This window comes from Alligator sinensis, unplaced genomic scaffold (assembly GCF_000455745.1).
Source record: "Alligator sinensis unplaced genomic scaffold, ASM45574v1 scaffold277_1, whole genome shotgun sequence".
In the NCBI taxonomy this organism is placed as follows: domain Eukaryota; kingdom Metazoa; phylum Chordata; order Crocodylia; family Alligatoridae; genus Alligator; species Alligator sinensis.
This window is the reverse complement of record NW_005841899.1, coordinates 2,808,961-2,824,061: the sequence shown is the minus strand read 5'-3', so window position 1 is coordinate 2,824,061 and position 15,101 is coordinate 2,808,961. Positions and strand designations below refer to the sequence as shown.

The window sequence follows — 15,101 nt, the reverse complement described above, 5'->3', positions numbered from 1 at the left end:
TTCGGCCATAGACTACACAGGCAGCTGACACAGCTGCCTCCAGGTGGTAAGTCTGGGGTTGGGCAGGGCCATGGGGGAGGGAGGGACCGGGGCTGGGGCTGGAACAAGCTGCCCAGCCAAGGCGGGGGCACGGTAGTGTTGGGAGCACAGGCTATGCCCAGCTGCCACTTGCCGCCTTCCACTTGGAGCAGGCCACACCCACATGACACCCCCGCATCCTGCACCCCTCCCCGAGTAACGCACCCTACCCAGCTGGGCAGCTTGTCCCATCCCCAGTCCCCCCCCAACCCCAACAGACTTACCTGCTGGAGGGTGCTGTGTCAGCCGCCTGTTCAGTCTATGACTGAATCTCTGAAACGGCACCAAATCTTTCAGAACCAATTTGGCCAAATTGAATTAAGACAGCGATTCAAATCTCCAAATCTAATCACTGTCCTCTGAATCGGCCGAATCCAAATCCGAAGTAAATACTTGCCGCTTCGTACAGGCCTAGTGCTTAAATCTGAATAATCACCCTTTTACTACCCCTCCCCCCTCCATACACACACATTAATTTGCTGGAGCTGGCAATTTTTAGCAAAGAATTTTGTTCTAGCTCAGTGATTGTATAGACAGGCTTGCCACAAATCAGCCCCATACATTTCCAGAGTGCCACTCTGATCCCATTCCTCTACCTGATGTGCTGCTCTGCTTTCTGCTCTACTCTGCTCAATCTCCTGCTCTGCTTTCTAATTCCTCCCTTGTGCTCCCTACTTGATTTAGCTTTGTCTTCTGCTTCCTGCTCTATCTCCTGCTGTGCTGCCTGTTCCCTCCCTGATCTGCTGTATGCCACATGGGCTGCCCATGACTCTTGTGATATTCATGGTACAGGTTGGCCAATCTGGTGTATAATAATGACTTTACTTTCGATGTTCATCTCTTGTATTGTTCCAGCATTACATACTGATTAAAGTCCACCTTAGTGGTTGATAACTAAATTAGTACTTTGAAGTGTGATGAAATTATTAAACTGTCTTCCTTTATTGACAGCATTAACAAGGAGAGCATTGTGGATGTAGAAGGTATTGTGAGGAAAGTGCATCAGAAAATTGGAGGCTGTACTCAACAAGATGTTGAGCTGCACATTCAAAGGGTAATTTTCTAACCAAATAGTCATGGGTGAAATATCTGATATGCTTTTTAAAAAGGGTTTTATAAAAATGTTGTCCATTTGTATTATACATGTAAGGGAAATATGCTTTGTAAACTAGTCACCAAGTAATTTGCATTAAGCCCACAAACTTAACTGTTTAACACAGGGGTTGTCAACTGCGGATACTTGAAACGGTCCTAGGGGGTACATGGAAGCAGGTGGGGATGGAGCGCTGCAACCTCCCAGGAGCAGAGCCCGGGGGTGGGAGCCACAAAGGGCAGCAGCGCCCCTCTGTGGGCTACACATGCACTACCTGGCTCGCCGGACATGGGGGAAGAGGTGCGTGGAGCTCGCACATGGCGGCCACCATTCACCATCCCACACTGCCACCCACCGCCACATGTGAGCTTTCCCCCCCTGCTCGGCGTCTGGGCACCACCACCCAAAAGGGTACAGTTCTTAAAAAAGGTTGTGAAAACCCTTGGTTTAACACCATAAGCACAAAACACTTCTGCCTTCCCTTGACACATTTTTAAGAACTTGTGGCATATATCTGCTCCTAAAACATTTGGTTTGGGATTATAGTTTGATCTACTATATTTACTCAAATATAAGATGAGTTTTTTTCCCCCTCAATTAGCATTGGGGAAAAACACGTGTGTTATAATTGCGTACAAGGAAACCTCATTAAATGCATTGTCTATCATTAAGCTGCTGCCAAAAGTATCACATGCTCAATACTAGAAACCAACTAATGAAGCTGATTATACGCAGCCAACACTGAGCATGACTGTAAAACACATGTCCCAAAATCAGCAAACAGAGTGAGGGGAATCTTCCACAAGGATTGGTTAGTGCAGCCCATCTGAATAAGATAAATGGTAGCATTAATTGCAGCCCCCCCTCAGTACCAACTCCTTTTTCAAGTCATGGGGAGCCACTACACTGAATACATTTCCACTTCCTCTTCATTCCCACAGCTGAACTGCACCTTTCTTTCCCAGATCCAGTGATTCCTGTTTCTTCACCAGCCTTAAGTGTCTGGCAAACATCACCAAGCAGGGCCCCAAACAATTCACTCAGCACTCCTTCTCTCAGCCTGCCACATGATTAGCATGGTCCTGTTCTCCTTGAGGTGAAGCTGGACCAGGTTGCCCTACGCCTCCATCTGCATATAAGTTTCTGGAACATCCCAGGACTCGTGACAACACCCAGTTCCAATAATGAGTGGGGGCTAATTAACACGTAGATCCTTTGTGGGGTATATCTGGAGTACACATGCATACTGAGCTGTGGCATCAGCCAACACTGCTTTCTGACACCTACTGCACTGTGGCTTGAAATGTTGTCTACTTTGGTGGGGCCTAGTCCAATGAACTCTGTGGTGCATCATGAGTCTTTTGACTTTGGACTGATATCATGCATAGTTTGTACTATGGGTAAGTAGGTAAATAGGTAAAATGCATCAATTCTGGACAAACGAAGTCTATGGGTACCTGTAGTAATTTGCCTATATGGTAAATTATATTTATTTCAATGTCAGTGTCTTTGAATTTGCCCCTCATTTCCATGTGTTCGGGGAAAGCAGGTTTTTATAGTAAGGAGTGGGAGAAAGAAGGCTGGAGACAGAAGAGGGCAAAAAGGAAGGAGGCTACCTGACTCATCTTCCCAGATTTATTTTCCTTGCTGTAGTGAGAGCGGGACAAATTCAAGGCAGACCTCCAAAATTTAGATTCTGTACCTAGAAAATAATAACAAATGTATAAATTGTCCATATATAGAATCCAGTTATTGAGGGGGTTGTCTTATATTCAGGGTTATCTTATGTTTGAGTAAAAATGGTATTTACCTAAAACAATTTGGGTAGGGGTTGGCTTTTAATTCCTATTTTGATTTTTTGTTAGAAAAATCAGATTCAAACAGATCATCCTTTCTCTTTCTAGGCATAAGCCTAGGAATTTTCCTAGATGGTTCTTTCAACACAAATGCAAGTGTCTTCACTATAATAAAAAGGGTATCTTATGAAGTGGTCTGTTCAACAGTGGTAATGTTTGCTTTGACCTAATGTTACTAAAGTTCTGGGAAATACGCAGAAGGGAAATTCCAAATTCCCCTATTTGCATATTGAAGCTAGAGGGAGTGTAGCTCTACAGTTTGTTTAAATAGAATTAGCGACTAATGGTTACATAACCATCAGCTGAGCACTTTACACTCTACACATACAACATCACTGCAACTCAGTTGCCTTGGGGTTGGAGTACAGTAACCAGCTAGTGTATAAAGTATAATAAATAGGTGCAGTGGAGAAGTAAATTTTAGGAAAGGATACCAGAAAAGCCCCTACAGCTACTCAGTTTGATCAAATATGCTTGAATATGATGCTAATCAGGTACACTTGATTTTTACAAAAATGCTGCTGACATGCACCTTACTGCATGCTTATTTAGAATATAAGATAAAGGAATGTCTTTTACTCTGTATTTGAAACTCCAGGCTGTATTGGCTGTAATAGCAATAGTAATAGAGTGAGGACTAAGATGACCCTGCTGAGATCCAGATCCCAAATTGAATTAAGCCTACATATTTAAAACCTTTTGTTTGGGCCATTAGGCCACCCCCTTTATGCAGCACCTCCCAGATGTGTACACTTAAAAACAACAACAAAAAACCCCCCAAACAGATTTAAAAAACCCCACGAGTGATGTTTCCTATTTTTCAAAAGGAAGAAATGATACTTACATATTCCCAGTCCTGTTGTGAAAACATCCCTGTGTTCTTGACCGTGAGAAAAAATTACATTCTTCTAGCTAACGACTTATGCAAATGCTGTTTCATGTTTAGTCCAGAAATACCCTTTTATATATCACACCTCATTTTGAACTGGGTTTTATACTATTTCTGTTACTGTCTCGCTTTCAGATCTATGTGATCAGTTTGGCTGAACCCCGATTGCCCTTGCAGCTGGATGATGCTGTTCGGCCAGAGGTGGAAGGAGAGGAGGTGAAAACTCTTCATCATTGATATATCTCTGAACTTGTTGTATTTGTACTTGAGCAAAAGCTAGAAAGCATAATAGTTTCTCTTCTCAATGCTGTGATACTTTTCTGAATGCATTTAATTTCCTTTATATTGTCCAGATTGTGTTGTGTTCCTTGAAACCTTCTCCATTTATAATACTTCCTGAGCTAAGTACTTTGCAGACAACATCCCATTATACCAGTTAGAGATGTAGGAGCTTTTTGTGAAATAGAAACATCATATGTTGTATTCCAGGTCCTTAGCAGTCTCTGAGTCTGGTTTCTGCTTTATGTCCATTGGGAAAGGTCATCCCTTAAATTCTTGTTCACATTGGGAATGAAGAATTAGGTTTGGATTGCTGTACTGTAGCTCCAGAATAATACTTGAAGTCATTCTACTAAATAACCCTTGGCTTTTAATGAGAGTCTTTTACTCTGTTTAGGATGTTTCTTTGCAGGCATCTGGTTTCATTATGTATTTCTACACTACTCTTTAGGATGGAAGAGCTACTGTAAACCAGGATACAAGGTTGGACAACAGAGTCATTGATTTGAGGGTAAGGAACACACTGTTGTATGGTAAACTAAAGCTTTTTGGAGCTGTGAAAACCCCTGGGTTTGAGTTTGATAGTTCTGAGCTTGTTTTAACTGTTCATTTATAAATAACAGTGAGGAAAGAAACCACTGTTATATATATGCAGTTGCATTGAACTCCAGCTAAGATAAAAGTATCTCCTGATAGGAAAACATTCACATTTTAAGGTACTCATGTCCAACTGACAGAATTCCAGGTAAGGAACAGGTTATGAACGTGCAGGTTGGGGATTCTAGATGACATTATAAGGATTCAAAGGATTTGGGATTAAGTCGGAATAACGTGTAATTTAAGTTCTTAGTTAAGGTTTCATTTCAAGCCTCTGGAGTGGGAAACTTATGGGAGATATTTCTTTGGTTGCTTATGTCTGAGAAGTGTAGGTTCCTCTTAATGGGATTTTTGGCCCCAAATAACAGCATCCTCGGTACCATTTTCCCAGACCTTACAATAATACAAACTCAAATGCAAGGCTTTCCTTTAAAGAGGATATGGGTTTTTGCTTACTGTCAGTCCAAGAAAAAATGGTTAGTTGCTTTTAGAGGTTTAGAGACAAGTGCCCTGTTTTTACACCCGACTGTGGTGCTGTACAACTAATAGTACACTATTTAACTACTGTAGTGAAACAGAATGTAGGTGCCTAAATCCTCACTGTTCTTCAGAACCCTTTCTCAATCCCATAGGCACCTATATTCCATAAAGTCCTAAGTTTTTACCAGTGAAGTTCCCTAAGCATCTGAAGTTCTGGTCCTGCACATGCCTAGAACTGCCTGCATCTTGTCAGAATTGAGCAGGTTGGTATGTCTCATAGCCAAGCCTGATAGACTAGGGGTTGGCAACCTTTTCAGGCTGCAGGCCAAATTTACCCAGTTTGGGTCAGAGACTAACCAGTATATGGCAGGTAGGCACTAGCACCCAGCTGCTGCTGCTGCTTTTTCCAGCAGGTGCACTGGAAAAATGTCCACAGCTGGCACTTTTTTCCTTGCAGTGGCAGGGGGCTTCAGCAGCAGTTGCTTTCCCCTGCTGCCATAGGGGCGATCACTAGCTACAGACACTTTCCCCATGCAGTCAAGGGGAAAAGCAGTGACTTGCAGGCACTTTCCCTGTGTAGTTGCTGGGAAAAGTAGTGGCAGCAGGTCATCTAACTGCTGAAGCCCCACATCTGCAGCGGGATCCAGCGTATAGGCCATAGATTGCTGACCCCTGAACTAGACCCTCGGCATCGTGTAGTAGGTGGGTACAGATCATGCCCAGTACACACCTAAAGAATTGAGTTCCACACAAGCCAGCAGTGGCTGCCATTTTCAATTTAAAAAAATACGGCCAGAAGGGGAGAGGGTATGAGTGGTAACTAATAATCCTTTTTATATGTTAACCTAACAGTTCAAGCATTCATCTGTAAGGAAGAAGGCCTAGTCTCTGACCCCTGGTCCAAGGCCTGATTGTGCATTATATCCAATAACTGTTTAACGTAAAATATCTGAATGGATCTTGGAGCAAGGACTGCAATGCAGCTCTCCCCCTTCACCAGAGTGTACCCTAACAGTCATGCTGTTTCTGTGTAACCCACTGAATCTTGAATTTTTGTCTGCTGTTATGTAGCTACAGGAAGATGATAATGAGTGCTGTCGTCTCAGAATAAGAATCAGTAGTTTAGTGATTAGGGTGTTTGTTTGGGTTCCCCAAGAAGAGAAGGGGAACCCAGGTCTCCTGTTTTCCGGGCTTAGTGTTCTCATTGCAAAGCTGTTGGCTTTAAAAATATATATATATAAAAAATAACACCTTTGCTTGCAGGGAGGGGCAGGATTTCAGGAACACCTTTGTCTTCCTGATTACCTGCGGGTTAGTGTAGCTAGACTTTGCTCGGCATACTGGCTCTCGTGAATCCTATTCTGAGACATCTAACTTTCCCCATGTATATATGGGGATTTTAGGATCCTAATTCCCTTTGGGTTATAGTCCTTAGTTCATAGCCCATATTACCATCAAACAACTTGCAACTTATCAGCTGCTGAAAAGAAAGGCATTGCTGGGCTAGTTAGGGTATTGTATGTTAGGACTGAGATACATTAGCAGTGCAAGCCAGTATGGGGGTGGGAAGCTTGCCCAGTGATTGCTTTTTTCATTCTTGAAGAAATGAAAGAATGTTTAGTGTTTACCCAGGGGAAAAACTAACAAATTATTTTCAGTTTGTGGGGTGGGGGTGGTGGGAGCAATCTTTATCTCTACATACACATGCAAACAACAATAAAGAACTAATCAGATGCTGTATATCCCCTTCCTGAAATTCATCAGAAAGCAATATTGATTTGGAGGAGGACATTTAGGATCTGGCTGAGGGCCATGTACAGCTGGGTCCCTGTTTTATTAATGAAATCCCGGGTGACTGAACATGAATAACACAGAGAAATGCCATTTCCCCTCAAATATAGTGTTTGGTACCCAAGAAACTTAATAGGAACTCAGTTTGAAATATCAGATGGAGGTCTTGAATTTAGCATATAATTTAGATATGTTCTACCAGGGGTGGCCAACCTGTGGCACTCCTGTCACAAGTGGCACAGGCAGCCTTTGTGGGTGGCACACAGCAGATCAGGGAGGGTGCAGGGAATACAGCATCAGAAGCAACGAGGGGTGGAAAGCAGAGGACCAGTTAGGGCAGGGAGCACAGGGCAGAGACCAGAAACCAGAGCAGCACATCAAACGGTAGAAGGGGATTAGAGTGGCATTTGGGAAGGATGCACAACTTAGCTTGTGCCTGCCAGAAAGGTTGGCCCTCACTGTGCGATACTATACTACTGTAGCCTATCTCACATATAGTATTATATTAAGTAATGATGCTAGCCTCAATATCTTGTTAGTTCATTTTTCTTACAGTATTCCCTGGGCTTTCTTCCTACACATAGAACACCTTTGTCTCTCTGGACCAGTTTAGTAATCTCAAATACCTACTATTTTTACCTTAGCTTGGAGAAATTATCTGGCTAAATTTTCTTACTTTTATTAATTTCTTTGAAAAATGAAACCAAAAAAATATGCTCTACTGCATCATGCATTTGCCTTAATTGCGTGTCCCTGCTCAGATGGCTCCTGTCCTTCCTTCCCTTCTGCCTTTCAAGACTCCACATTGAAACGATATTTGTATAAACTCATAAGAAAATGAACAGCCCTTTGTTTTTTGTGTTGCGAGGTTCCTAGCACCTCTTGAAAACTATCAATATAATAAATAGTAGTGACACAGATTCTCAATAAACAAATCGTGCGAGTGGGAAGCCAAGAATCAATGGTCATTTGTTTCATCAGAAAGTTTGGAAAAATACTGGCATTGAATTCATTAGGGACTTATAGGAATGTCTTATTTTTTCAACTACCATACTTTGAATTATCATCGCAGTGGGAGTTATTTTATTTAGACCAAGATTAATGGCTTCTCACAGGGCCTTATCCTGTAGGATGCTAAGAAACCTCAGGTCTTGTTTACTTCTTGGGGGGTACTGGGGCTCTCTGGATTGGTCCCCTCATCAGCACATCATTGAATAGTGTATTTCATTTCAGAATCTAAAATTCGGATTTATGAAGTACTAGTATTGTAAATGCTGTAATGTGAGCGTTGTTTGAAAGACCTTAAAAATGGTAGTGGTAAAGGCAGCATGGTAAGTTGCAAGAAGTCTGGTGGGATGCTGGAAGTGTCCAGTTTTAGTAAATACCTTCTGTTGATCTGGCAGGAAGGCTCAGCAGCGCACACATGAAATCCTCTGGGGATGCCAAACTGAAAAAAGCTGTGAAGACCAAAGAGAAATAATACCATGGATCTCTACTTGAGGAATACTAGCAGGAAATAACAGTTTGAGATGGTGCATCTGGGGAGGGGGGGAAAAAACCATGTAATAGATATATAGTTAGGAAAAAACAAAGCTTCATGCCAAAATAAACACGAGGGACAGGGCAGAAGGGGGCGAAGCTAAGTGTGGAATAACTGTAGACCTTGCTCTTCTCTAACTACAGACCTGTTAAGTTCCTCGGTTCTCTTTTTAAGATGATAAGCTAGTAGATTTTCACCAGAGTTTGCATCCATACCTGCGAGTACAATTAGTGCCAGCTGGTCAGACTCTGCCTTGCACACACAAGTGGCAGGATGACAGTGCATGTGGTGCATTCTCACTGTTGATGGTTTTCTTGCTTGGATATCCATTAAATGTAGCTGGTGACCTTCAAGAGGATGGACTCTCCTGGACACCTTTTCATCTCAAATACAGTTGCAGTACCTCAGCTGTCCAGAAACTTCTGGAGTCCCATTTGGTATATGACATCTTTCTAATCCCCCAACTCTGCCTTCAGCAGAAGCCATCTTTACCTCCCCTATGTTGCTAAGCAGCATAGGCAGTGTTTTAAACTGAAAAATGGGAGTGATCCATTGTAAAAGCATGTCTTAAGAGTATAGGATGATTTGGATAGGAAAGATGCTGCCTGTGGCAGGGTGTTGGACTAGATGATCTGTGGAGGTCCCTTCCAGCACTACTTCTCTGTGATTCTGTGATAGGTCAGAAGGGCATCTGAAACTCAGTAAGGCAATTTAGCCTCTTGATGGGCTCAGACGTAAGGATGAAAGATCAGATCATAGTCCCTTCTCCCCCCTCTTTCTACATGTGTAGCCCCTTCAGTAGTCAGAACCTGGCTCTAACTCCTGTGACTACAGTTAGGTACTCACTGAGCCTTCTCTTGGGCAGTTTCTATCTACTTCTGTCACATTTCTTTCTGTCTTTTTAATGCCTGTATGAGTACAACTGCTTCCCTCTTTGTTCTGGAACAAAAACCCAGGGTCAGGCTTATGCCTATTCATAAGCTAGCTTTACAATAGAGGGTGCCAAAATGGTTATGCATGAATCTGACCCTGAATTTTTGTTAAAGAACACACAGAGAGAGTTGAATAGACAGACAAAAAGTTAATAGAGTAAGGAAGGCTTCCTCTGTGTGGGTATGTGTGTGGGGAAGCACATGTTTTAAACTGTGTATGCATAGGAATTATTTCATGAACAGAGACGGCAGCCCAGGTTTTTTTTTCCTGAAGTCTGTCATTGGTTTCAGTGGTTTAGTTACACCAGTGGAAACAATATTGGGAGCGTTAGTGTAGGTAGGTCTTAAGGCAGCCAGGAGTTTCAAATGCTCAGTTGTTATAGGTATGTTTTGAGTTGGCGTTTAAATCGCTAGCTAGGGGCTGACTGCCGGATTCCCAGCCTCTCTGCAGCAAAGGGAAGCCTAGACATTGCGGAGCAGCAGGATGTGCAGCAGACGAGAGTACTGTGGAGCAGAGGGGCAGAGCGACACAGCATTGTGGAGCTGATCATCTGTACTGGATCAGACCTCTTCACAGGCATGTGGGTTGTAGGTTGTCTTACCCTTATCTAGAATCTGTGTGAAATCTAGGTGACTGAGGAATATCTCAGACCCAGGACTCTGGCCAGTGCCTCTTCTCCTTTAACTTTTGTTCATTAATCAATCACTGTTGTTGGGTGGTGGGGGGAAATCAGTAAGTCTGATACTGCCCAGAAACTTCTTGGGTCCCTGAACACTGAATGAGCATTTGATTTACTACTCCTAAATTAGAGCCATCCCTGCATAGCCTGGTAAAAGACTCTTCCTGCTTTTCATACCCTTACCCTCTCTTTTATACTTCAGTTTAAATGAGCTATTCAGAGACATTAAGACCTTGCATTTTCATAAGCATTATTGCAAAAACTGTCAAAGTAAAAGCTCTATATTTCAAGAAACTCTCTATATAAAAAGGGCTATAGACAATTGACGGGCAGATTCAGATTTCTGTTTCTTGGAGTGCCTCCATCTAAAGCATAGGAGCTTTTATTTAGGTTCATCATAGTTTAGTTATGGTACAATCTTGAAGCCTTTTTTCAAGCAAAACTTTCATGAGTTTCATTAGAATTTTTCAAGAATGTCTCAGTCGTTATGGGCAAATGGCAAGGATTTATTTTGGGTGATATCTTTAATTGGACCAACTGCATGGTTGGAATAAAGTTAGGCAATCAAATGGATTGCATTTATCAGTCTAAATCTTATGTGTTTCTGTTTTGTAAAGAGTTTCACAAACAACTGCATAGTCCTTCATCTGTATGAATTGGGAAAATGTGAGGCTCATTTTTATGGGTATGAAAGCTGAGGAAGAGGGCAAATCAAATTTCACAAGAGTAGGGGTCTTGGAGCTCAATCCTGCAAGATGATGATAAATCCCCTTACATCTGATGATTCATTTTTCTTCCCATTTCTCTAGGTACATGTGATCACAGTATTTATAAGCTTAATTAATTCTTTAAATAACAAACAATGTCAACAGTAGGTAGGTGAAACTGGGAAAAGGTTGAGAGAGTTTGTACTGGACGTGGAAAAACTTGAGAGTCCAGAGAAGAGCCACCCGTATGATCAGAGACTTGCAAGACTAGCCATACGAGGAAAGGCTGAGGGACTTGGGTCTCTGCAGCCTACAGAAGAGAAGGTTGAGAGGTCATTTGATAGTAGCTATATCAAAGGAGTGCATCAGGAGTTTGGTGAACAACTGTTCACTAGGGCACCCCTGGGGAAGACCAGGAGCAGCGGATACAAACTCTTGGAAGGCCGCTTCAGGCTTAATACCAGGAAAATCTCCTTCACAATCAGAGTGTCCAGACGGTGGAATAAACTCCCTCCAGAGGTGGTACAGTCACCTACCCTAGAGGTTTTCAAGAGGAGACTGGGCAGTTACCTTGCTGGGGCCACTTGACCCCAGTTGTCTTTTTGCCTAGAGCAGGAGGGCTGGATCAATGATCTGCAAGGTCCCTTCCAGCCCCTAACAATTAATCTATGGATTCAATATTGTTAGCAAAATTGGGAAAAGGTTCTGAGTGAGATTGTACTAGATTCAATATTGTTAGCAAAATTTCTTCCATTGTTTGTGATAGACATGATTATTGAAGATCATGAGCTGGTGTGTGAAACCCAGATCAACTGGCATTGTTGAAGCACTAATACTGGAATGGGTATAAAATCTAAGTGGTATATGCTTATTTTATTTTTCCTTTAAGTCTTTGAGGGAATCTTTGCAGTCTGTGGAATGGATTCAGATAATGCAGTTCATATCTGTAGAAGATTTGTTATTGAAGTAACTGTTATAGAAAAAGTTATTGCAGTCAAGTAGCTTCTATAAAGGCAAAAGCAAAAATATTTCCTAGTAAATGCTGCCACCATCTTCAGTTTGCTTTGTTGTACCTAGATATTGTAGCACGTATGGTACAGTAACAGTGCTGCTATAAAACCATGTTACAATAGCTATATCAGCAGAGGTAGTTAAAGACGGTTTGAATTCTTTAACCACTCAAGTTAGTTCTCTGTTGTCCTAAGTGTTATTAGAGTGAACATGCTTAAATTAGAGAAGTGGTGCTTCAGACTGACACAGAATAATCTTTCAGATCTTTAGTTTGGGACAGGTTGGCTCAGGAAAGTGGTAATAAGGCTAAAGCATTTTCCCCTTTGGGGTCTTTACTTTGAATCCAGCTCTGATTGGTAGTGATGGCTCTTTAGCAGCCTATATGAAATGACTTGCTGATCTGTTTAATTCTTAGTGAATAGGAATGAAGTCCATCTCATAATAGATCTTAAATGGGTATTCTTGCTGGTAGTCTCCACAGGGAAGCCAATGACTGAATGGGTATAAAAACTCAAATACCTTCTCACTTTTGGAGGGTCCCAGTTGAGGCACTTAGGAGAGGGTTGCACTGTTGCTGCTGTCATTGATTGTTCTGTATCTGTGGTATAATTGGGGAAGCTTCAGTCTCCAAGTCTGTCAGTCCAGCAAGTTTTACAGATACTAACTTTGTTGAGAATTCATGTTGAAAATGGGATGACGAGGCCACTGTGTTTACTCTGTGATCTTTCTAAAGAAAGGAAAGAGAGATTCTTGCGAAAGCTATTTATAAAGAAAAAGGTTAGCTCTCACCTGGTTCTGTTGCACTGTGCAACAGTGGTGCCTGACCTTTTTTGGTCTGCAGCCAGATGAGCAGTGCCAGGTCCATCCGCGGGCTGGATCTGGTTTGTGGACCCAATACAACCATGTGGGAATGGCCCACCTGGGCTGATGCAGCCACAGACGGCTTGGAAATTTGGTGGCAGGGGAGAAGCAGCAGTGTTAATTGCAACTGCTCCCCTGCCACCAAATTTCTAAGCCGTGCTCCCCCACGGCTAAATTTCTGGGCATGCAGCAAGACCTGTGGGCTGGGGTTTGAACACCCCTGGTGCACAGCTTTAGGCTGCAAAACAAATAATTGCTTTCAAATTGGTAAGGAACAAGTATAGCAAAATCCCTTTTTTTCCTGCTTTCCATGGTTTTATAGTTTAAGAATGTAATCTTTTCCACCTACAGAATTGGTGCTTGTCCGTCAAACAGATGGAAAGAGGCCTTGTTTCTCATGTGCCCCTTAAACAGCCTAAGCTAGGTATTTGTTACTAATCCATTTTTCTCAGTTTGAATCTCCTTCTAGTCAGACAGATACATGACATGCTCCAAATGTGACTGTTTTGATTGTCATCTACTAACTTATAGCAAAATAAGAAAATATCTCCAATATCTCCTCTAGACCAGTCCATTGGCAACACTGCAATGCAGAAGACTTAGGTTCAGTTTCTGATTTTGGCACCTATGCCCATCTCCTGGGGGCTGGGGCAGAGGAACGTGAAAAGAGGTAGAGAGGGTTGATTCTTCAATGTTGATCAAAACTCTGCTTTCTGCTTTTTGAAAGTTTTGGGAGTATACCTGCAATTAAGATACCAGTCCCCGAAGACCCCAGCTCAGCAACTTTCATTCCTAAATGTTTATCACTCTGAGAATGCCAGTAAACTGAATTTGTACGAGGCAGTCGTACATTACAGCTTTCTCTTTTGCTTTTTTTCAGTTGAGTGAAATGTTCATCTTCCAATGAATATGAGCATAAGCTTGTTTTAAACTACATCGCATGTTATCTGTCTAAACTTGGATGGTGATGTCATTTGTTTTGATTGGTTTCTGGGTGTATGCGGTTTGGTGTCATGTCATGTGAAAAAAACCCACAAGTCTCCTCAGCCTAACTGACAAGTCAGGCACCTTGCAGAAAGGAGAAGTAAATAGTGCTGTGACGCAGATCATCTGTTAAAAAAAAATCTTTTGGTTGTTTGCTAGAAGTGTCTGATGCATTTCTATGCAGCTGTAGATTACCAACTGTTGGGTCTTTCGCTACATAGGTGTAAAATCAGATACAGGTTCATTGACGTATTCAAATGTTTTTCATCATGCACTTACTTTTTCACACCAAACCTCAGAGTGTGAAGAGAACATCCAGTCTGGTTTTGTAGGTAACTGTAGGTTATCTACACACACAGTAAGTTAACTATTGCACAAAAAGGAATACTCCTCTAACAGCACTTTCCAGACTTTCAATTAAAGCACATGACTTATGTTTTGGAGCAAAATACAGTTTTAGTCAGCTAATTTAAATGCGTCTCTCCCTTCTTTGGGAAACATTTCTGTACACATGACTTCTGCTGTTATCAAAACCCTTTCACTTATTTTTCCATTAGCATTTAAGGGAACAAGAATGTTTGGTATTAAATAGTGACTTTAACATAATAGGCATCTCGAGAGACCTGGTTGAAGGATGATAATCAATGGGATACTGTTATTTTGGGTTACAAACTGTATAGGAATGACAGAGTAAGGATGTGCAGGTGGAGGAGTGACACTGTGTTGAGAGTAGTATAGAGAATAACAGTGTAAAAATCTTATCTGGAAGGAAAACTACCATACAATCCCTGTGAGTAGAAATTCTGTACTCCAAAAACAAAACCAACCAAAACACCATAGTACTAGGTTTGTACTACCAGCCACCTGATCAAGAAGGTAATGGTGATTATGAAATGTTTAGGTGGATTAGAGAAGCTGCTAAAATGGGACAGACAGTAATAATGAGAAACTGTAAGTATCTTCCCATAAACTGGGTAAACACCTCATCAGAGCAAGATGCAGACATGCAATTTCTGGATGTAATAAATAACTGCTTTGGAACAACAACTTGTCTTGAAACCCACAAGAGGAGAAGCAATTCTGGACCAAGTCCTCAGTAACACACAGGGCCTGACTCCAGAGGTATCTGTAGTTGAGTCACTCTATAATAGCAACCATAACCTAATCACATTCAACATCCTAGCAGGAAAGAACAAGCCAGAAAAATCTACCATCCTAGTATACAACTTAAAGAAGGGAATTTACAGATTGAGTAAGTTAGAAAGAAGTTCAAAGGAGCCATCCAAAACATAAAAGCCGGTAAGCACCCTGGAAGTTTTTAAA

General features: G+C 41.9%; 1 protein-coding gene across 2 annotated transcripts in view; it reads left to right on the top strand.

Moving 5' to 3' along the window:
- DARS (aspartyl-tRNA synthetase) overlaps positions 1–15,101 on the top strand; it is a 79,800-nt gene that overhangs the window by 47,416 nt on the left and 17,283 nt on the right. For both annotated transcript variants that reach the window (XM_006018387.3, XM_025197579.1), the window contains exons 5-7: positions 1,030–1,132; positions 4,052–4,132; positions 4,647–4,706. In XM_006018387.3, the coding sequence (XP_006018449.1) occupies positions 1,030–1,132; positions 4,052–4,132; positions 4,647–4,706 (244 nt within the window). The remainder of the gene's footprint in view (positions 1–1,029; positions 1,133–4,051; positions 4,133–4,646; positions 4,707–15,101) is intronic.